Source organism: Syngnathus leptorhynchus, chromosome 3 (genome assembly GCF_054491065.1).
Source record: "Syngnathus leptorhynchus isolate UIUO chromosome 3, UIUO_Slep, whole genome shotgun sequence".
NCBI classification, from domain to species: domain Eukaryota; kingdom Metazoa; phylum Chordata; class Actinopteri; order Syngnathiformes; family Syngnathidae; genus Syngnathus; species Syngnathus leptorhynchus.
This window is the reverse complement of record NC_141197.1, coordinates 11983813-12008494: the sequence shown is the minus strand read 5'-3', so window position 1 is coordinate 12008494 and position 24682 is coordinate 11983813. Positions and strand designations below refer to the sequence as shown.

Below are 24682 nucleotides of genomic sequence, written 5' to 3'. Positions count from 1 at the left end.
TTAGCGCAACTGTCACAGTTAAGAGATTCTTTGTTTGAATCTCAGGTCAGGCCCTTCTGTGTGGTGTTGTTTACATGTTCACAACCATGAAATATCCTGTTCCCACCAATCACTCGAACTGGTCTGCTATGTGATGCACCCGTATTTTTTTGTGGGACGACCGATATTGTCTTCTAAATGCACCTTCCTGAACTTTGTGGCATTTTTTTTTGTCTTGTCATACGCAATTTTCTCATTTTTGAACAAGCTTTTTAAAGCTTTTTAACCTTCTGCTAGTTTCAAAATTCGATTTATTCATTCCACACTGCCCCCCCCTAAATATTTTGTATTTACAAAAATAGCATTCTATTATATGATACTTAAAAACATAGAATAATACCATATTTAGATTTAATGTAATGCATTAAATAGAGTTGGCGCATCATTTCCGTTATATCTTCACATTAAGTTAGTGGGGGGTGTTTTGAAGGCAACGTAGTGTCGCTGTTTTAAATGGCAAGTCAAGGCAAATATTGTTTTCTGTGGGCCCCACCAGTCTAAAAATGCTATTCAGGTTGATATTTCATTTGTGGAATATTAATTACGCAGAAAAATGATATCAGTTGCCCAGGTTGCTCCCAATCATGGCTCAACTCACAAATGTCATCTGGAAACTCAGGAAATAGATGAGCTGTGATTGGTCGGGACCTGTCCTGTGATGTCATGAGGGGTATTGCTGAAATCATTTAAGCGAAAGGAACTTGAGCAGCTATTGTATGATTTTAAATTCAAGCCACAGTAATGACGCACAGACTAACAATGTATAGGATTTTTTCTTTTTACTGGAAAAAAAAAAAAACTATCGTCATTTTATCATTTTATAGCATATGGTTGTATAAACACAACATAGATGGACATCAATGACAATCAGTTACATAAAATTTCCAACACAACTAGCCCTCTTTTAGCAGGTGAGAGTAAAATTTTTTTTTTTTTAAGAGGTTCAAATCAAAGTCAAAGGTCACCATACAGTGTTAAGTCAAGTTAAAACAAAGACAATTAGAAATCAATTTGGAATTAACATTTCATCCATTTAAAACTGAGGCAAATGACAGCATCAGAGGTCTTGAAACCAGGGGGCACATGCTTGCATAAATCCAAGCCAAAAGCAACGACGCGTGAGGTTTGACGCCACTGCCTCCAACACAGACGGTATTGAAATGTTTGAATGCAAGTGCGGCGACAGAGTCCGGCAGCAGCTTCTACACGCTCTGAAGAGGGATAAGGGTGTAGCGGTTGCAGGTTATTGGGATTTGCCCCATTGTCTTTGTGAGTGCTTTAGTGGAGTTAGTGGAGGAGGTAAACGGGGTGCTTCAGCGGTGATCCGATGCACACACTCGGGTCAGCTGGACGTCGCCAGGTTGGGACCGGCCGACTGTCCGAGGGGTGCGAGAGGGGTGAGAGCGGTTGAGGGGCGGAGAGCGGTCACAGCCTGTAGTCACCATGGAGATTTTGATGGTTTGTCACCCATCGCTACTGAGGAAGATGCTACCTCCTCTTCCAAAAAACCAGAGGATGCCTTAAGAGTTCTTGGCGACCACCTTCATTGTGATGGTCTTCACCTCTGAGTACTCCCTCAGGCCACTCTCTCCCCTGAAAGGCATAAAGGCAAACATTAGCACTCAGGTGCTTATCTGTCTCGCAGAGTCCTCTGATTGGTTGGGCAGAGTAGGTCAAGTTCAACAAGCAAAATATGTCTCTTGCAAGAATTGAATAAATGATCATTGATTTTGGTGAGTATGATATTTTATTAAATTTGTTAATGGGTGATTGTTGATATTTTGTTCTTGATATTGATTCTAAACTATTTATTTTTTTGTGGAGTTTGTATGGTATCTACAATTGCAAAGCGATGGTGGTTGTCTTAAAAGGTGGAAAAAGTGCAAAAATAAATCTCCACCGAAGATGCACCGCCCACCACTGGCATATGTGAATGTTATGGCAGCGTATGATGGGATTTTTTTTGTGGGTCACATTTTGCTCTGTGACTAACGGCAAAAGATTTTTGGCCTAGGAATATGGTTATATCCTCTCAAAAATCCCTAAAGTCAATATTAGTGATGTTGTGGTTCATTGTGTACACTTGTGGACAGTTCATACTCACAATTCACGTCCATTGCCAGACATTTTATATCCTCCAAATGGACACTGTGTGCTGAGTGCGTTGAAGCAGTTTATCCTAAAAAAGTACACAAAACATTCATTCTTACTCTTGTCCATTGGACTCACGACATGGAATTTTTGGCCGAAGAAAAAAAATATATTAGCATCGTTCATGAAGATGGATGGAGGAACATATCATCACCAGCGCCATTGCTATTTTAGCCACCCTCTGGATTTGATAACATAATCCCATTAGTTTTTTGCAAACACAGCTGAAAGTAGTCAGTCGCATATTTGGGAGTTGCTTAACTTCAGCCATCTGGGGAAGACAACATGGAATTATTCAATGCAGGAGAAATTCAAACACGGAATAAAGACTTCATTCGGGGGAAATGTCACAATTTGGTGCCAGTTTCTCGGGAACATTTGAATGTAATGTTTTGAGACAAAGCTAAAAAGACTTACATCCCCAACTCGTGTCATGGCTAAAATTCGATCATTTGTACATTGTCGTAAAAAAAGAAGACAAATTGTGAATTACACAATCTGGCCTATGGCATGATGAAATTTAAAGAAGCAGTCAAGAACAACTATGAATTACAGTAATCCGGTTTCTGACGAGTGCTTCAAGTGATTCATTTTTAAATGTAAACAGTGGATCCTACAAAGTTCAACACCCCATAAATGGCACATTTCTTCCTGGAATTATTTGCTGAACAAATCAAACTAAACTTCAGAATCAAACCTTCATCACTCCTGTGTATTATCGCTCATCATGACATGTTTTACTTTTTCATCGGCACCCACAAGAAAGTTTTCGGGGGGTGATTAATATTAGTTTGTTGCGTCTACAGTTGTTAACAGTATACTTGGCTAGGAATTTTATATGAAACTTATTACATTACCGGTACAGTTGATGAGTGTTTTCTAATGGCAAGACTTTGAATCTAAAGCAAAGGAACTGACTTTACATGATTATTTTTTTGTGTTGAGGGGTCGGTTGTTAAAATTGTAGCAATTTGAAAGTCAATCAGCATCAAACCAATTGTGTTCAACTTTAGAGGATGTACTGAATTGAGTTTTTGAAAAAGTAAATGAAACCTTACTCATTGCTGACAGCCAGTATTTCTCGAGGCAGAAAAATAATAATCTGGTTCGACTGAAAGTTCCAAACAAAAGTTGAGCAGAAAGACGCAGGATTGCTTTTGAGCACAGTTAGGAGAAATATTTCCTAAGGCTACGTTGATACAAAATTCACTGCAGCCACAACAGCCTTGTTTGCCAGGAACGTGATGCATCATGGGATATTGGCTATTGTTTTCTTCGTATTCAAGTCTTGCCAAGTTGTCATTGACACGGTGCGTGTCAGATGCCACGGAATATAATGCTACTATGGCTAGCCTACAAGGTGTGGAACGTCCCATTATGTACTGTCCAAATCAGTTGCATTCATTCCATTTTATTACGACCCACTAGTATTATAATCCGCTCATGACTACCCTTGCAAACATTTCAATAGTTTACCGGGCATCCACGACAATCACGATTTATCACCACCATCCCCCCTTTTGAGCACGGTGGTCTGAAACGGGGCTGCCGAGGCCTCCGGCATCATATTGTGAATGTTGCTTTAGCTAGGGCCGGATTGTAGTTAACTATGATAAGTGGTGAAAAATGTTTGGCTCATGCTGAATGTTAGCTAGAAAACTCCCCTGAGCCAAAGCCATCTGCACGTAATTATAGAAGAAAACTCAACAATTAGGGGTGAAATCAAGACGTAGCATTTTATAGCCATTTCATTACACAAAGAAACTAAGGTGTCAATTTACATATACAATTGTGTTGTAGTTAGTTGTGTGTCGTCGTATTCCGTTGGCGTGTTATACATCTAGAATGTCTACGCTGCAGGGTAGAAAAGGAATAATAAGAAAGCAGGAAAGGAAACATTTCTTGTGTAATGATAGTGAAATGGCAAATGGCCAGCGTGGGGGGCCAAAAGCGCAAGGGGCAGCAACTGCCTGCAGGAGAGGAGTGGAGGAATGAAACGGTAAATGAAACTTACCAGACAGTGCCAGCTTGCATGGCTGTAGATATGGTCATGGCTTTGTTGATGTCACTGGTGAAGACAGCAGCAGCCAAACCGTAGTTTGTGTTGTTGGCCCGCTCAATCACTTCCTCCACCGTCTTGAACTTCATGATCTGCTGTACTGGTCCAAAAATCTGCAAAGCATTTCAAAAGGTACACTTAGAGGTTTTAATGGTGATTGACGAGATTGTTACCTCCCCCAAGGAACTTAATTTTTCATCGCAGTTTGATTGTCTAGTCGCAAGAAAACGCAAAAACTGCTTTGGGCCGATTAAGAACTCATTCACCCTTTTTTTTTTTTTTTATTACACTCATTAAAATACTTGGAAATTCCTTCTTTTTTTGAACCCTTTCTTTAACTCCATCTTGATTTGTTTTGAGATTTTTTTCATTATTATAGCGTAATATTCTGTTGCTATAAGAATTAAGTATGTATTGTCCAATGGGACCAAAATGCATTTCACCGCAAATTCCAATCCTTGGTGCACATTGTAGGTAGTGTAGTATTTATTTTTTTGTAATTATTATTATTTTTTTTAAGAAAAATGTCAGAATTCAATAATAAGATCAGTTGAAATAGTATTTTATGAATTTATTTTGATTATTTATTGTTCATTTATTTATTTACCCAACATTGGTCAAAATGTTGAATTTTCTTGGAAGCACTATTTGAACATGGATCAAATACAACTGTTTTGGATTCACTTTACATTTTCATCATTGATTTTAAATATTAATATTGAATATTAATTTGAATGACATTGACTTTGTGATCAGTGTGGAACTTTCAAACATAAGGTGACATAATGCGACATGGCTACCACAGAGTGTGGGAAGAGATGCAGTTTCATGATATGTGGAGATAAAAAAATAAAATAAAAATGAAACTGACCATCTTAAAAGCTATAGCAACTGTTGTGCGTACCTCTTCTCTGGCTATGCGCATGTCGTCCTTCACGTTGGAGAACACCGTGGGCTCGATGAAGAAGCCCTTCACGCCCAAAGGTTTTCCTCCACATTCCAGTTTGGCACCTTCGCTGATGCCACTCTGAATGAACTCCAGCACTCGATTTTGATGCTCCCGACTGATCTGTTATTAGAAGAGACATGAAGTGTGATCAGGCCCCAATCCCCCCCCCCCCCCACTCCCCCTCCAAAAGGTGTTCACCCTCTCACCTGTGGACCCTGCTCCGCGGTGGGATCAAACGGGCTTCCTACCGTCCTCCTCTTGGCTCGCTCTACGCTTCTGCGGACAAACTCCTCATAGATGGGCTCTTCCACAAAGACACGCGAGCCAGCGGTGCAACACTGGCCCGCATTGAAGAACACGCCCTGGTGGGCTTGTTCAACAGCCAGATCCACTGAGAAAAGAGGAGCTCATCAATTTAAAGGTCATTAAAAGCTTTATGAAGGTTCTTCAGCTCAGGATAACAAAATGGAAAAAATGGAAGTTACAGAAATCACATCTGCAAGGCATACATTTTTTTTTTTTGGTCTGAGTATGGCTACTACGTTTTTGCAAATGTGACACCTGAGAGACAAGACCCCGCTGTTCCGCACAAAGGGTTAATGGACCCCCGTGATTTATGGGTCTCAGCCAAAGCCACTGACTGAGTCTGGGTCTATTTTCCTGATTTACAGACCTCAGGGAGACCCTCTCACGGCTGTTGAAAGCATTTGAACGCCTGGCCTCGCACAGTTTGGTGAGCCACTTCAAATCTATCTGAAACGCATCCATCCAACGTCTTCCGACAGGGTTCCCACACCTTCTATGGTCCCGACGATACAACGCATGGGCGCTGAGAAAAGTGTGTAAATGTGCGGGAACTTCCGCAAGAGGATACCATTGTTTATTCTGAGACCTCAATCTTTGTCCATGCTTGATAGCATCTTGCTCACACTTGTTCATAATGTATAAATGAGGAAAGCATAACTCATAAACTCACAGTCAGCATCTGCAAATATGATGTTTGGATTCTTGCCTCCCAGCTCCAGTGTCACTCTCTTCAGGTTAGTCTTCCCAGCTGCTTCCTGGATCAGTTTTCCAACCTAAAGGGAAAGAAAATATAGAAGTTAAGTCATCGTGACGCAGGCCCCGACGCCTCCTCACTAAATTAAGCGGAGTTGTTCAATTCTTTCTGTAGTGAGGCCTGGCACTACCTCAATGGGTTTTGGAGGAAGGAACGAAAAAGCAATATTTGGAAGGACTCGGGAGGGAGGAAGCGAGAACAATGTGTAGGTGGTTGGTTGTCAGCTTGCCATAAAATAGAAGAGGAGTGCTCATGTATCAGCAGGGAGGTTTGCTTAGTAAGCATTCTGCTTTACTACTTTCATACAAATGCATTTCATTTACTATCTCATCAACATTGGAACCTGAAAACACTTCAGGAAGAGCCAGTAAATCATCTTGGGGTGGTCTCTTAACTGTGGAGAAACGGTCCCTGGCCACTTCATTAAGTCTACCAGCACAGTCTGATCTAATGCCAGAGCTATTTGAAAAAACAATCTGCCTTTACCATGATAGCAATGCTTAGTTTTGATTGAAATCAAAACCTTATTGAGCTGCAGGCGGGAGGAAAAATACTGGGAACACCTTTGAGTCGGATAACGTGTAGTTTGACAACACTTCAAAATACAACCACAATGAAAAACGTTGTGTTGAATTAGACCTCAAGACATTTGTTTCCATACACAATGTAGAATCTGAGTTACTTGGCTGTCAAACTGGATTAGGGTTTCCGACTAGGGTTTCCAACGAGTTTTAGGTTCCCTAATTAGGGTTTCAAACTAGGGTTAGGGTTTCCGACTAGGGTTTTAAACCCAGGTTAGGGTTTCAAACTAGGTTTTAAAACTAGGGTTAGGGTTTCCAACGAAGGTTTCAAACTACTTTTAGGGTTTCTAAGATGAGGGTTTCTAATAGGCTTCCAAACTAGGGTTAGGGTTTCTGACTAGGGTTTCCAACGAGTTTTAGGATCGTTAATTAGGGTTTCAAACGAGGGTTAGGGTTAGTACGGAGTCATTGAGATCTCGTTCAACTCTTTTAACCAAAGAAAAGTGCCTCTATGAACAAAAGATTCTTTTTCTTTGGTTCCTCGACAGTCAGGTGTGCCTTGTTGGCGCTGCACCGCAAGTTTAATCACACAGCACATTTGCCTTCGACTCATGTGTCTTTCATCAGTGTAGTGGCTCACAAAGGGGAGGCTAGCGTGTCCTCAATGAGAGGTAAACAAAGCATGCTGAGCTGCCAGACTATCTCACGAGGAGTCAGAGACTCACGTGAGTCGCCGCAGGGGGAGTCCAACCCGAATCCACCTGCAGCCACACGCAGCACTGAGCGAGGAGATGCTCCTCTCCCTGCTATATCTCGCTACTACTTTTGTGGTGACTCACTGTCTGGGCATGGGCAGCTTCTGACAGCACTGGCTCTTTTCCACACTAATTGATTCCAGATTACACGAAACAACAGGAAAACTCGTTGGGGGGGGGGGGAAAACATGTTGGCCACTCACAAGGGAAATGTTCAATCAAGTCCGGATGATTAAAAACAAAAAATATGTTTGTCCTACTACGTGTAGGTGCCTTGATGCAAGATTGCGTGAGAGGGAAAACAAGTTGTTCAACATCTTTTAATCAGCGTTTGTTTCTGTAGAGCTCTTGTACATGGATTTGGGTGAAGTTAGCTGCTAGCCGTATAGCGTGACGCCAATACTGCTTGCAGCTAACTGCACCCTTGGAAGGCGCCCAAAAGCAGTACCCTACCCCAGCTTCTGACAATGGAAAAGATACCAAAGTGTAGTGCTTCAGATCATATCAAAGCTTTAAGATATGTCTTTGCCTTTGAAAGTGCAGCTTTTGGTTCCTTGTGATCTTTACGTGGGGGCTTATCATAGGCTAGCTAACAACACATACCTGTGCATACTCCTAGAGTCAAAACAGACCGTATAGACCCTATAATCCAAACAGGTCACGGCTCATTTGACAAAAAAGAGCTTTTGAAATACTGGCTGGCAACATTCAAACTATCACTCTGCTTTTGGTTTACTGTAAAAGCTTTTATCATCGTATGCACTTGGAGATCTCAGATATGTATTAATGGTCTGCAGGAGAGGAATCTGCTGAGTTGCCAAAGAATGCAGTTGGATCCATTCCCTAACATGCTTGATAATTTAGCTTGCTGTGAACTGTTTCCTTGTCATATAAGCTACAATAGTGCGTGGATGTTCTGTGGATGGTTAACAGAGGAGGGACCAGAGTTTTCGACAGATGTGTTTGTATACTCTCGATAGAGCAAATATGCGCACATGTGCAAGATAAAATTGGAGCTGCCTGCCAAAAGGAATAATGACAGGGACCCACCGGCTTCATTTGTTTGTCATTTAGGCTCCAATGCAGGCACAATGATGTTTCATGATCCAGTATGCTCCCCACATCTTGGTCACTGTGTCACTATTCGTTGGTCTTCTACATCCCAACGTACCTCTGTCGAGCCTGTGAACGCCACTTTGTCAATGCCCATGTGCGAAGCGATCGCTGCTCCCGCCGTTGGCCCGAATCCCGGCAAAATATTGACGACTCCCGGTGGAAAGCCGGCCTGTCAAAACAATACGAGAGGAAATAAGCCTTAGCGGAGATGACAGCAGAGCCAAGTAAAACCACAGGCAATGCGGGAGAATCCGGACCCAACCCAACCTCCCTACAAGCAGAAAACGTCAAAAGAGAGAAAGGACACAGACAGAAAGTCTCCAGATTTGCAGGATGTGCTAGACCAGGATAATATTTTTCTAATCTCCTCACCATACTTGTGATTTTTACACAAGTGAAGACGCAAGTCTTGTTGCCAGAGACACGAAGGATGGCTTTTACCTGTTCCTTTTATGAGCTGTTATCTGTCGCCACCTTAGTTGGAACGCCATGCAAATTTGTTCATACCAAACATTGGGGTGGAGATTGATAAAGTTTTCACAATTCTGATTCCATTATGGATGCTGCTTCTTGCTCTGATTTTGGAGTCAGGAATGTTGAATTGGTTATAAAATCAAATCCAATGAAAAATACATTTGGAGTTACCCTTAATTTTTATTCACGGAAAAGGCAGTTACTATATTGAACATCGTATGAAAATCGGCTTTATTGGATTGTATCATTCCCAAAAAGCGATTAATCACTGTGTTGAATTGTTTATTCTTATATCAATGCATATTGTATTGGTAAAAAAAAAATGTATCCCCTATGATTTTACAGAAAATTGCATTCGAACTAATTGGGAGAAACTTTATCACGCATCAAGATAAAAACCCAAAACACATTGGCAACACAACAAAGACCTTTATCTTTTTATATTATCAATTAATCAATGGTGTCATTGATGGAATTATTGATTCTTAGAATATTCGATTGCGACAGCCCTTGATTTTTCCCTGTCGTGGTCCGAATTGAGCCGAATCTTATGCTTTACCTCCTTGACGAGAGACGCCATGTAGAGGCAAGTGAGTGGTGTCTGCTCAGCAGGTTTGAGGATGACAGTGTTTCCACATGCCAGCGCCGGCCCCAGCTTCCATGCCGTCATCATGAGAGGGAAGTTCCACTGTGCGTGACACACAAACACACACACACATAAAAAAAAGACATCATGCATTAGAATGAGGCTCTGGGTGGTCGGTCACAGGTCAAGCATGATAAGTCATTGCTCACCAGTCATTTACTTTCCCTTTCAGTCTGTCTAAACAGAGTCAAGTGTGAAAATGTTCTCCTCCCGTCGCATTATGGCCAAGTGGTAAACTCGCAACACGTGAACTAGAGCTGAGCTCGAATAAATACTGACTGTCTGAGGCTAAGAGAAAACTTTCTTGCTTATACAGTAGTATCTTGAGGTATGAGTGTTGTTTGTCACATGGCCACACTTGTAAGTAAAGACACTTTTGTCTCAAATCATGTTTTCTCACCAAAATGAATGGACATGCCATTAATTATTAATTATTCAAAAAAAAAAAAAAATGTGTTTGTGTCCTGTAATAAGGAAAATTATCACTTTAGAATATTGTACTTTTTGTATGCTCGTGTGTGGTCACTTTTAAGGAAAGACATTAAATGTGACTCGATTTCAGCCAGAGAGTGGAAAATGTTTTGATTGTTTCTCCAACCACATTTCTAACATTGTCACATTTCTCGAATTAAGTCAAATATGCAGTTACAAGTAAAAGCAAAGAGTCAGCCGATTGTCCGCTAATATCTCGAGAAAAAAAAACTCCCAAGACGCATCACTCGTATGTCAAGGCACCGCTGTATTTTGCTTAAAAGTCCATTTGTATTAAGATGCTTGTCACTTGCGCAGATTGTAATACTCACAGGGATAATTTGTCCACAAACTCCAATGGGCTCATATCTGGTAAACGTCAGATATTCTCCATCTGGGAAGGAACACGTGCACACACAAGAAGAAAACAAGTTTATTCAACTCTGGCTTTGCTTTCAATGAAGGAAACATGTGAAAGCGGTCAGTCCGCGTTGCCCCTTCACGCTCGTTCGTCGTAAGCGGATCCACCCACAACACTCTCGCTTCCTCTTACCCCTGTGAGAGATTACGTGGTGAACAACACATGGCATGTGTGGAAGTGTTTTAAGGTCATGGACATGGTGTCATGCTGGAAAGGCGCTCTCATTCCTCTTGCATTACTTGAGGGTGTGCCCACTCTCAGCAAACAATTGATTTTGGGAAATGTTCAGCCCTCAGCTGACACCCTGCCTCAATATACATTTGGACAGGAATGATCAATTCAATGGCGAGCACGGTTTAAATCATGGGAAAATAGAACCCAAAACACGCTGTTGTTATTTGGGGAATACGCAATTGGACGTGTGCTAGTTGCTTGACTTCATTTTGGAAAAATAGACCGTAAACTGTACGGACAAATGTGTTGAATATAAGGACGACGCCCATTCCTTTCACACTGTCCGTGTTGATCAACATAATATTAGTAAAAGGCTAAACGCGCCTTGTTGACGGTTGTGGCCGGCTCCTCCAGCCGACAGATGTCCAAATACGAGCACTTGGATCATTCAGGCAGTAGGAATACCCTTGTTTGTTTTCTCTGGAAGTCTACGAGAGGAATAAAGATTAAACTAAAGCCCTGGGAAAGCGCTCGCTGTGGTTGCTTTGGCAGTCGAGCACAAGAGAAGCTTTGAGAGGGACAATACAGCGGTATCGGGAGGTTTCCCATGTCCTTTCTTATTATTCCCCCCCCCCCTCTCTCTTTTTTTGTGCCGCCAACTTTCCCTTTTTACACCCCCAGACTCATCCCATTCACTGCGATGAGAGTGGCAACACTTGCGGCAGCCTCCTCAGGACAATAAATGTTTGCCTTTGCATTGATTTCAACTTTGATAGCTTACTGAAAAGTTGACAACTTTGGTAAATAAAACAATAGTGATCCCCCTAGCCCCAATATTGCAATTTCCAATCATCCATCCATCCATCCATCCATCCATCCATCCATCCATCCATCCATCCATCCATCCATCCATCCATCCATCCATTCATCCATTCTCTGAACCGCTTCTCCTCACGAGGGTCACGGGTGTGCTGGAGCCTATCCCAGCTGACTTCGAGCAGTAGGCAGGGGACACCCTAAACTGGTTGCCAGCCAATCACAGGGCATACATAAACAAACAACTTGCAATATTTTTATTCAGAACATTTTTCTAGTGTATTTTTCAACAAATGTAAACGCTTATTGTTAATTTACAAACATGACTCAACAAAGATATATTTGTGGTGAATGAATAATAACTTTCAGACCAAACTATGTATTTGCTAACATGTGAAACGGTCCTCTGCATATACGGGGAGAGTCCTACACTGATCAGCTTTAGAAAACTCAAATTATGGCTGAAAACAAATCAGTCATGTGACCACTAGACTTCTTACATTTCCCTTGTGTTACTTATATTGCATGTCATAGTTTCTTTCTTATGTGTTTATATGTATGCATATATTTATGTGTTATATTTTCTTTCTTATGTATTAGCCTGGCTGGGGACTACAGATGAAACCTAGCTTTGTAGCTATAATACGACATCTTTACAAATAAATAGATACAAATAAATGAGTCTTTAAATAGTTGACATAGCTCCACTTTGTCCTTACCCATCGGAATCGAAGTACCGTGGATCTTGTCTGCATATCCGGCAAAGTATCTCAATGTCTTTATGGTCCCTTGAAGGTCCACAAACAGAGTAGGCAGAAAAGGCTTCCCACTGTTGAGTGACTCAATAGTCTGAGGAGAGATGGAGGGAGGATGGAGCCATTTGAGAAATATGTTGTATAACCTTGTGCTCCTCGCACATAACTCCATCCTGCTCCAGTTTTTACACTCACCCCTGGCTGAAATGTGAAACTAAGATAATACTAAATTTCAAATACAGCCGCTAAGTTACAGTTATATGTTTCCCTACTGAGCAAAGACATTTTATTTATTTTTACTTGACACAGAAGTAAGTCAAAAATGCTTTTTAGAAAGCATGAAAGAGTATTAAATAGCAAGGAAAACATCTTAAAGATAAACAAACAGGGGGCCAAAAACGATGCATCAACTGTAGTTTCACTGCAGTTTGAAGACCACAAATCATTTAAATTAAAAATATAAATTAAACGTTCTCTTACAGCTAGATAGATGCTGTCTCTCTCCACCAGATCAGCCAGCTTGGAGAGCAGTCGGCCCCGCTCGGAGGCGTCCATCCTCCGCCACACAGAGCCCAATGAAAAGGCAAGACGAGCAGCTTGCACTGCTTTATCAACATCGGCCTGGGATGGAAATAAATTCATGATTCAACCTTTGAATTACAAACTGACTGATTTCAAAGAACAGCAAAAGAAAAGTAAAGAACCTTGTCTGCTTCTTGGACATCGCAGATCTGCTCCCCAGTCGCTGGGTTGAAAGCTGGAAAGACCTTCCCACTGACAGAGTCCTGCCACTCGTTATTGATAAAAATCTGGAAGGCAAAAAAAAAAAATCATAAAATGAAGAATAGAACAAAATAGGATGAGTGCCAAACAAATTCAGTCATCCCATCCAGACCTCAGTAAACAGATCAGAGCATTGGTTTGTTAAATATCACTCAGGTATGTTGTAAGACCAAGGGAGCTTTACGAGTGAACGGTAATTTTTTTTTTTTGTGTAGCAGTCAGCAGACGTGCAGCAGCGTACTGCAATATTAAGAGGCAGCCTATCGAACATCAACATGTGGGGCATTACAATAATCTCACCTAGTCAAGATAAATGCTTGTAAGATTGTCTTTGAATGGTTAGAAGACAACAAATCTTGACCCAAAGCCTTTTGTAGGCAATGTCATTTCGATTTCGTCAATGAAATCAACACTACTGACTGCGATTTATATGTTGATTTCCCACGCCCTCAAAAAAAATAATAAAATTGGCCAAGATTTGAGAATTCGCAAAATATTGTGGCACACTGCGAGCACAGTTTGCTCGACTCCACTCCTAGGTGATTGGTGCTCGTTGGAATTGAGAAACAACAAAGACCAAGCCAGGCCAAGTGAGGCAAAGCCAAGCTGTTCTGGAACCTGTGATGGAAAAGCACTTTTAGTCGGTACAACTGAGTTGTCCAAGCTTTGATATCAGCTTGGCAGTTGAGTAAGCACCAGGGACCTTTCTCTCCAATGGAAGGGAAATTTGGGAGTCATCTGCACAAAAATGAAATAAGATGCCAGTTTTTTTGCCCTGAGGAGAGGCAGGTACAAATAAAAAAAATATAGGTCCCGGAACAGAACCAGGGGGCACTCCATGTAAAAGAAAGAAAAGCAGATGATGACTCAAATTCACCAAGAAAATCAGATTTTTTTTTTGACATCTAAGACTAGAACCACTAGTCTTGTGTCATTCTAATGTGTGAGTATTACGCATTACAAGTGAAGTATTTATGGCGGCATATTGGCAGCAGGATGTAGCATTATGAGGCACATCCAGACTCTTGCGTAAAGGATGTGGGAGAATCTCTGGAAATGTTGTCTGAGGATTCCTACGTGTCCACCACGGCTCTCTTGGGAGTACTCCACCATCCAGACAAAAGCGAGTGAGGGCGTGGACAACGATAAATCCCTATCAGACACCAGACGCCCATCCACCATCCCCCTTAAGCACACGTTTCACAACATCACTGCTCGTTTACGAGATCATAAAACACGTGCCGCACTCGGTCTCTGTGATACGTTAAAGCAAGCCTTGCGTTAAACAACCGCCTGGGATTCCGTACATGGTATATGATACGCAGCCTTTATGGGGGATCACCAAAAACCAATCCCAGGAACTGTCCTTGCTCGACGCTAAAGACCTTGATGTAAAAATGAAGGCATGAAAAAGAAAGAAAAAAAAAACCCTCTTGGTTGGACATGTTAAGATCCATTAGGAAGACTGTTTTTAATAGCTGCCAGTTTCTGATTGATGGCGTGCAAGGAGAACATCTGCTGGCTCCAGTCGTTCTGTATATACACTATTCCTGCCTTTCTCCTTTGGAAAAACTTCAATGGACTCAAACCTGAAAGCACCAATCAACTCATCTTTGCCGCCTGAAATGTTGTACTCAGTGCTGGATTAACTAACCAGAATTTGGCAGAAATATTTGTGAAAAACATTCCACATTTGTTCATTTTCAAGAGTGAAGCCGGGATGTCATTCGTTCAATTTGTCGTTTTTAATTTGAGTTTTTTTTTCAGTTCGCTTTCTCAGTAACACGTGCTTTGTCTCTCATCTTTGGCTATCCTAGTAGGTGTACAATCTGCATCACACCAAAACTCACTCTACTTCCTGTGTCCGTAACTAGAAACCATGGAACCAACTAATTTACATCTATTCACAACGGAAATCTAGTCATCAAAATCTTAACCTCACGAAAACAATCGACAATTAAAAGAACTCTTTACCATACGATCTTTCAAAAAGACGTGACATCACTTCCTTTTGATTTCTTATACCAGCGAGATGACTTGAAGCTACTTGGAGAAAATGTTCTTTGAAAACAGCTTCGAAATGTTACCTTGATGCAACCGTTTTGCTTTCCCATTCTTTACCTATAATCCTTTAGTTTGGGTCTGGAATGTATCCGCCCTGATAAATTCATTGTAACCTTAAAAGTAGGTGTTGAGTATCATGGCGTAGCACTTCCCAGAAGCGTACGTTATCAAACCTTCCCTTTCGGGGCACCTTTGTTCCGGTGACCCTGGCACACAGGCCAAGCGAGGCTTGTCTCAACCAGTCAAGTATTCTCAGGCGCCTTCCATCAGAGGCCACCTTTAATCTGCCGCTCATTAAGAGCACTTCATAAAATTGTCAGGAACGATAAGTAGCAGCGGGGCCAGCTACAAAAACACAAAGTCCCGTAGAGCACTGAATTAGTTTTTGAATTTATAGGCTCCACTGAAGTGGGGAGTCCTAAATCAGCCGAGCCCCCCTGACAGCCTGAACAGTCCCGGCAAGAATGCAGACGGTGGGTAGCTTTGTGCGTGGCGTAACCCCTCTCACAAGGCGCTGCTAAAAGGAGACACGCAAGAGGAGCGGAGCGGGCCGCCATCTAAATCACGCTAAGAAAAGGACACGTTTGGCTCGGCCCTTCCTCGGCCTCGGACTGGCGTTAAGACTTTTGTCTGGTTCCATTGAAGAGCTTGATTGAGATGACAGGGCCGCCGAGTAAATCAACTCTCGAGGTTTACGAAAATTGCTTTTAGGATCATTTGGAAGAAGGGCAAAGAGCGCAAGAGTGAGAAAACAAGAGCAAGGGTGAACATTTTCAAATGACAAATTGTGTTTTCTTTCCCATCCCCTGCCGGGTCGCCGCCGTGCATTCACATGATGTCTTCATGTTCGGGAAAACCAATTCTCACACTCTCTATACCTTCACATATTACAAGTTAAAGCTTTGAAAATCTTACATACGCACAACCAGTTACCTATGTTGTCTTCTTAACTTAGTTGTGAAGTTTCTTCAATCCAACTGTTAAATTTACCGGATTTTGTGATACCTTTGCTGACATTTACTATTCTAAGTCACCTAAGAAAATGAAATATGCCACTTGCAAGTGGCAACTTATTTTGTCTCTGCAAATTCTCTTTCAGTTATCTGCAATTAATTCTTGTTCATTCTAAATGTAATATATATGGCACATTATGGGATTCAAATGATAACTCATTCCCTGACGCTGTTTCTTTTGGCATAGCCCGCAGCGATAAATAACGTCATTCAAGTTGAAACACCACCTCTGAGAGTGTTCATGTATTTAATATTAACAATGCGTTGTGTATGCTTTGGTGGGGTAATTTGGTTTTATGACTGGGCGGCGATGGGAAGAATTAAGAAAAGTGAAAATAAGCTGAAGCAGCCAGTCAAACATCTGTTTGGCTGCTGAAGCTCCGCGGCTCACAGCAGAAAAAAAAAATTGCAGCGGTACACATTTTTTCGCCTATTTGTTTTTTACATGGACATACTAGAGTGGAGGTAAAGGGAGTCAAAGCGTGCAAATGTGTGTGTTTTTAGAACAACACGCCAAGATTCCACAGTCTTGTACTAGCACACCTGCGAGACTCGTCTGTGCAGGAAGCTTCATATCCTCCTCGGTCACGTGACCTCCATTTCCGCTCGTTGGTAATTACTGCAGTTACAAGTGAGCGCGCTCTGCCGCCTTGTTTGACCCTGCAGACGATGCCACCCGACGCTGGCAGCTTTGGACCAAAATGACCCTGCGGTCGCTAACTGCCGTGCATCTTTGTCTAGACTGTATGTGTGTGTCTGTGTAGACGCAAGTAAAAAGTCTTGCGTGTGAATAGATTATATCGACAGATTTTGTCTTGTCTATTGTCTGTTCTCAGTCACGCAGGTCGTAATAATCCACAATGTTTGATTTAAGGCAACTGGACTTGTTTGTTGAAGACGTTTCCGTTAGGCTCTCCTTCTCGCCGTCACGTGTCAAAAAATGAAAGCCATTTGCCCCCCCCCCAAAGAACAATCTTAAGGAATCCCACCGTATACATTTTTGTATGACACCGCAATAACCGACTCGGATTTGATTCTACCCAGTCCGATCCTGGTGAAAGAGTTTATCAATTTTTAATTACAGTTGTTAGTTTACTCAACACTTTGGCTTGCGTTTTTTTTAATCGTTCATTACGATAGCTTACCAATAAACATATGTCGTACGGTATATCAAATTACAACAATAATTCAAACTAATCTGTGGCTTTATCACATCAACAAAAATATAGGGGAACGTAGACTGCAATTAATAAGTAGTGATCCAACCTAGACACTAAAATAAATAAATAATACTATTTTTAAAAAATTATACCAACTGACCGAAATGAAGCTTTTTTTTGTTTGTTTTTTTAACGAAAATTGCCTTTGCTAGTTGAAAAACGCATTGGATCAATTTTTCACTTGATTTGTTCACTTTCTGTGATTTGTTTTTGTGAGTTTTGATGGCTCTACATCATTCTCAAAAGCTCAGGTCAAAGATATATTTAAAGATGTTCTACACATGGGATCAGTGGGTGGGGTTGGGGGAAGCAATCATTTCATGTCCGAGACATGTGATGCTTTTCAACAGACAAATAAACATCTTGAAAAGTGCTTGCGTCTCGTGTTCGCCGGGGGGAAGGAACCGATTCCAGCAGATTTATGAAGCCCAGTGTTTTTCCTAAGCACACCTCGAGGATTTACACGTTCTCTGTCAGGAGGCCTGCAGAAGCGAGGTCTTATAGGAAGTGAATGGAGCTGCCTCCGTGTCACTGGCCTTCCCCTCAAACGTGATTAAGAGACCGGGGACGTCATGTTGACGTGTGTGCCACGACTAAAATTTACACTGGCTGCACAAGTGGGCATTTCACACCAATGGACATCTAAAGGACGGTGAGCACTTAAACCGTCACAATCAAGGAGACATGCTTTAGACTTGAGATGTGGCCAGGGAGATTGTGTAAAGCAAGTGGAAGGAGAGGAGACGAGGGGCGGCGGTGGGAATTCTAGCTGTGCCGCTTGTGATAAATCATTGAGTCGCACAGTACCCCCTAACTTGCTCTGTGTTTGATCTTAATGGCAGCAAGATGGTGGTTTTGAAGTGGAAAAAGTCCAGAACTGCAGGTCAGGCTCTGGCGAAGCAGGGCTACGCACCCTCACGGTGAAGCCGCATCATAATTTACACCCCCCGGTAGACAGCGTTGAGCATCCTGGAGCCCCTCCCGCAGCCCCCCCCCCCCCCCCCTGTCTGTACTATCTCAATCAGTGACAGATTGATGGAGCCCCTTCTTCATCCAAAGTGAGTGCATGTCACACAATACATGGGCAGCCAGGTTGCGCAGCGCAGGTTCCTATGGCACTCACTATTTATCACTGTTGAACAGATGAGCAGATCTGGAACATAATAGAACGCTATTCTCCAGCCCACACTGAGAGTACACTTTAAATGACCCATTTGTCAACAGTGGGCAGTTTAATTGCGCCTCACATGCTCATTACTATAAAGGCCCAACAATCTTCATTTTGATCGCCGTAAAACCTCGTGCATATTCTTGGATTTTTTTTCTCCCCTATTAGGTTGGATGCTCACCGTTTATGAGAAGTTAGGCAAAAAAAAATAAAGTGTCTACTGTATTTTATTAAACTGACCCAACATTGCTTCCACAAAATTTTGGTTCATGATGTTTTCTATGAGATACTAAATAACAAATATATTTCCCTCTTAAATAATGGTTATTATAATAATAGTAATGTAATCATATTTAATGTTGGTCATTGTGTTGATGAAATATTTTTTGAGGTTGTACTTAGTGTAAGATATTTCAGAATCATTAGTCAGTCATTTTCAACTTGACATAATAACCATGAAAACATATCAATGTGCTTGCAAAATATTTTCTTTTTCTTTATGCCTGTTTACAGTCTCAGTCATCCAGGTCATGAAATTCAGTTGTAATATTAAAACAACCATGCCTTGAACCTAAAGGGGAAACAAGCTCTCATTTGTCTGAAAATGAGACTACTTCAAAATAAAATTGTAAAGTAAAACACAACTGAACTGTGCTAAAAAAAAATAAAAGTTTAGAATCTATATTACATTACATTACTTTCCAACATTTAATTCTAATATGTTTAAAATGTTGTAACTTTTATTTATTTTAAATTCAGTGATTCCTTCCACTTGAGAGTCCCCACGTACAACTTGTATCGTACTTTGAGAATTCCGGATCTTGACTAAAAGTACAAGCATGTTGTTTCTATTTCTGTATGCAATTGTATTCCGTGGACGACTCTACCCCCCCAAAAAAGATCACCCAAAGACAACAAACATTCCCTCGTCATTCCTTTATTATTCCTACAACGAGCACCCCCTCCCTTCTTTTGCCAGCAAAAAGCATCAGTATCATCTATCATGACTGCCTTTATTTATGGCTTCCGTCGTGGTCCTGACAACCTTTAAACTGTTTGCGTTTTGTAAGCCAGCTGTTGGAGCTTTCATGCTATGGAAATGTGGCTAGTGGGAGAGGGGGAACACGGTGACAAAAAAAAAAAGACCGCCTCCTTCATTGTATATTTTTGGGCTTGTCGGTCAAAGTGACTATAGTAGATTTTTTTTCTTAGAAAGATTTGAATAAGCCAATACAGTTGTGTTTTAGAGAGCACAGTTCACGAACGGGTGAGAAGGACAAGGAGCAAACCTCAATCGCCTTTATCGTCAATAACGATACTGTATCAGCTCACGGGGTCACTCAGATGTCATAGTTCATTGCGCTGCATTGTTTGTGTAACGGCTGGGAGAGGCAATGACTGTGACACTGAACGTATCATCTCGATCGTGTCATTGCGGAATTAGAGGTGATTTTGTGAAATTTCAGCCATCAGTCATTCAGTACACTTATTCATTAAATGCTATTTGTTCTGAAACTAAATGTAACTAGCTGCATTCAAAGTGATTCTCAGAATACCAAATAATTCCTGAGCAGCTTTTAAAATGGCTTATATTTTTCTATTGTCCCGTCCGCTTGACCTACTTAGATATGAACTCTAACAATAAATACGTAGGTCTTTAATAATATTTTTCGGATAATTTGGAGGATATGACTTCCTTGTACAGGTTAATTTTTTTCTATTTATATGCATTTTTTTAATGTAACTATGCTCTGAAGTTGCATCCCGGAAGTCTTTTATGAAAGCCATTTCAGGGAAGACAAAAAAATGAACTGCAAGACTCAGCAAAAATTACATCAAGCTAACTGCACTCACCTTTAGGGCTATACAAATAAACTTGACTTGACTTGACCTAGAAGAACTCAGTCCCCATTTTTATTTCTCAGATTTTTTTCAGCCATGAATTATCTCAACCCTTTTAGTCATATTATCATTAAAAAAAAAACAATATCAAAGATTTTCTTTTATTTAATTGTAATAGCAAAATTTTGTTCTGACCAGTTAGCATTGCATCTAACACAGCGAGCATGTGCTATTGAGCAAAAAGTCATACATTAGCATTGGTTTGCAACACTGTGTATTTGGAGCCCCCTCTTGTAATCAAAATAAATGTAACGTTTCTGATTTTATTGGAAATGATTTATTCAGCAATAGTTTATCGCAGCAATAGTTTCTTTTTCAGTATCTATCTGACTGAAATATTAGGTGATGATTAAAAAATCTGAACCGGATGAATGAGTTTACATGATCATTTATTACCTGTTTATCTTGAAAACATGACAAAAATATGATCAAATAAATGGGCGATTTTTCAAAAATGTCAGCGCACAAATTTTCCTCAAATTCTCGAATGACGCATATACGTTGAACTGTCGAAAGAAATCCGTGAGGGAGGCATGTGGCTGCATTGTGGGCCGATGAGCCACAACGCTGGGCTGCCTGTTTCCCTCCCAGTCAGCCGGGTGGACAACAGGAGAGCCCATGCAAGGGGTGCCCATAAATCAGGACCCTTGTGCCCCCTGTGTCCACCAAACCATCCGGGACTGGATGATCCAAATTCCTTGGGGTTAATTCACCAAGTCGCTCCCAAACATTTCCTCCTGTATGAGGGAATGGAAGAGCAGCTCAGGGCTGACACACACACATGCGCACACACACACACACACACACACACACACACACACACACACACACACACACACACGCACACACACTCTCTTACACACACACCATCCCCTTTGCAGTGCAGCAGCGGCGTGACCTTTGCACTTGTGGCACCGAGGTATGTGTTCAGAAAGCAATTATGGAACTGAATGGACTTGCGCCACACTATCATCCAATGCTGCCCCTTTATCTCGCTATCATAAAAAAACTTATTCCCAACAGCGGTGAGAAGTAACTAAGTACAAAGTACAAATCCTTCATTACTTGATGAGTACAGTAGATACTATTTCTGGTATCTTTACTTTACTTGGGTGCTTGAGCAACGCAGATATGAGACAGGTATGTGAAACTTCTTCTTTATCAAAATAATCTACCATCGATGACTTTTTTCAAACCAGTGCATGATTTTAAATAAATAAATAAATAAATAAATAAAGTTAACCACTGTTGAGAGCTTGACTGATAGAGATAATGGTCATTGGGCTTGGGGAGGAGTTGGAGGGGCTCTGATGTTGTGCCCCGTGCCAGCCTAAAATCCACCAGCTTCGTGCGTTCAAAAATTCATAAATTCTAATCAAACAAGAAAAAAAAAATATATATATATTGTTAGACTCCTAGCAGAATTGCCTATGCTATGTTTATTGTGACTAATTTAGCATTTTTCACATTCATTTCACTATGTTGGGAAACTACGAGAACACGTTTTGATCGAGAAATTCAGGTCAATGCCAGACAATCAATGTGTTTTTCACAATATCACAATATTAATAAAATACTTTTGTGGTAAATTAATTTATTTCATTATTATTTCTTTATTCCTTTATTTATCTGCTTGTGTGGAGTCGCAGTCATTCAGGTCATGGTAATCCATAAATGTTGAATGGGGGAAACAAGAACCTTCTTTCCCAAAACGTTTGAAAATGACTTTGTTCATTATGCTGTGAGGCTAATGATATATTGTACTTAAATTAAAATATGGTAACAATCTTCCTTTGATGCCAGACAGCGTTGGCAAAATATTGAACCACTCAGCACAAATATGCAATACTGTTTAAGTGAACATTCTTTTGGCAGTGGTGCTGCTCGAGTTGCTTCACAAGCCAAATCAACATCTTCGCATGACTCCTTTCTCCAGCTGTTTCTGCATCTCTGTCCTCCTCCCACATCCAGAAACATTTGCGATATCGCCCCGAGCTCCAACCAAACTTTTGTCGCTCTACCATTAGCCTCTTACTGTTGGCTTTCTTGTGAGCGAGGAGACCACACATACTAAGACTTTACTTTCACCTTTCCCCACTGATGCTTACAATGATTGACAGCAATCTTAGTTACGCAAAATGAACACGTTACGAGCCAGTGATCAGCATAAACACACACACTGCTTGCTACTACTGCGGTAAAACGCTGTCATCATTGTGGATTTTTCTTGCTTGTAATTTAAAATCTGACACTTTAATGGTGGCTTTGTAATATTCCCTCACTAAGGCTTTCACATGCGTTTGTTTCTACCCGGTGTCCTCTATTAACATATAATGCAGAAAATAGGAAAAGAAAATATTAGGTGCACAGTCTGAAGACAAAATGTCACAATTTGACTTTTGTAAAGATAAATATAATAATGCTAGGGATGTTTTAATTCAACAATGTTGTTTGAGAAATTAATGAAAGGATGTTTATTGTGGCTGTAGTTTTCAAACTTTAAAAGATAACTTTGTTCATAGATCTTGAAGTTGTGAATTTTGTATTTTGCTTTTTTTTCTCAATTTTAAATTGTGCATATTTTTTAATCTGTGGTTTAAAGGTGAATTAGATAAGTAAACATCAATATAATGAGAGGTGTTTCCTTATATTTTGTAGCAAAATAAGTTCACCAAAATATTAGCGGCATGTCTCAATCAACCTAACAGCAAACTAAAATACAATAAAATCTTGTGATAAATGAATAAGCCAAAACGTAGCACTAATAGTTTCTACTTTGAATCTTTAAAATTCCATGTATTATGAAATTTAAAAACATTGCAACTTTCTTTTCATTGAAAACGTATTTTAGTGCTTACTGAATTCAATTATTTGGAGAAGAAAAAAAACTAAATCAGATTGTTAATTAGATTTTCCTCATCGAGTGCATTGCTTTTATGTAATTGATGTGCAGCGTTTATGTCTACTTTTTTACATACCAAAAACTTTTCACTCAATCAATTTGGACTTGACTTGTGGTGTAACTTTTGAAAGGTTTTCCTCTGCAAAATATTAACTAACCATAACCTTTCCCCCTTTTTAATAGATATATCTAAGTGCATGAGCCAGGTTGCAGCGCAACGTACTGAGTGGACGAGTCCCCCTTCTCGGGCGACGCAAGGTGGACCGACTGACCTTGGTGTACTTGATCTCCGGGTTGGGCACCGGCGTGGGCATAAGCTGCAAGGATGCCATGAGGGCAGCCGGGTCGCTCTTCATCTCCGCGGGCATGTGGATTTCACTGGAAGTCATCGCTGCGTCGCTTCTCGCGTCTCTCTTGCGTCCCCCCCACGGCCGAGCGAGCGAGTAAGTAAGTGAACGGTGATGTGGACTTTGGGCTTTTCCTTCCGTGGGTTTATAGCCAGGTGTCACTCAAGACTCGCTTTCATTGGGCTGACAACAGAAGGGCTGTCCTTTCTTTTCCTCCCCCCCCCCCCCCCCCCCCCCCGATCTAACTCTATTCCGCTCTCGTCCGCACATTTCCATAAAGTTAAGGAAGAGAGACGCGCACCACACCCACTCGTCGGTGATTCACTCCTCATCACTTTCCATAGTGTTTGCTTGCAACTTCCAGGGAAAGTGTTTTTCTTTCTTTCTTTCCTTCCTTCTTTCGTTCTCCCCCGTGCGTGCATTTTTAATCTCCCACTTCCACGCGCACTTCTTCGACACCTTCATTGTTTGCCACTATTTCCTCAGTGACACGGGGGTGCCAAACGACCATCGACCTCCCTAAAATGTCATGGAAATGAGCGCTGCTACTACTACTCTACACTACTAAACTCCTGCAGGTGATAATCCTCCACACGTAGCGCCTCCATCTAGCCTCGCAATAAACATCCACAAATCGCGCCTTTCCCCAGAAAGAATAAAAAAAAAAAAAAAAATCAATCGCAGATTATCCACCAACACTACCTCAACTTCTTCTACTAATGACACAGCATTACTTTTACCACCACTGCTGCTTACTCAGAGGTGGGTGGAGTAGTCACAAGTTTTACTCAAGTAAGAGTACTGTTTGAAATAATATGACTCCTCTAAAAAAAAAAAACGTTTTCCCAATAATTTGTTGCGTAACAAAGTATTCTG

The 24682-nt window shown here is 41.1% G+C and overlaps 1 protein-coding gene across 1 annotated transcript; it reads right to left on the bottom strand.

The window, feature by feature from the left end:
• Positions 1–803: 803 nt before the first annotated feature.
• Positions 804–23984, bottom strand: aldh1a2 (aldehyde dehydrogenase 1 family, member A2). Its single transcript, XM_085907754.1, has 13 exons — positions 23732–23984; positions 13112–13216; positions 12888–13028; positions 12372–12501; positions 10574–10635; positions 9684–9812; positions 8706–8819; positions 6175–6277; positions 5405–5589; positions 5154–5318; positions 4205–4362; positions 2144–2218; positions 804–1632 (listed from the first exon to the last, which is right to left on the bottom strand). Exons 1-13 carry the CDS (start codon positions 23846–23848, stop codon positions 1560–1562), a joined length of 1557 nt encoding a protein of 518 aa, XP_085763880.1. The 5' UTR covers positions 23849–23984; the 3' UTR covers positions 804–1559.
• Between the last annotated feature and the right edge of the window lie 698 nt (positions 23985–24682).

Coding starts and splice junctions, on each gene's coding strand:
- aldh1a2 (XM_085907754.1), bottom strand. CDS start 23,848: ATGACTTCCAGTGAAATCCACATGCCCGCGGAGATGAAGAGCGACCCG. Junction 8,820..9,683: donor TGGCGTCTCTCGTCAAGGAG/GTAAAGCATAAG, acceptor TTGTTTTGACAG/GCCGGCTTTCCACCGGGAGT. Junction 1,633..2,143: donor TCTGGCAATGGACGTGAATT/GTGAGTATGAAC, acceptor TATGCCTTTCAG/GGGAGAGAGTGGCCTGAGGG.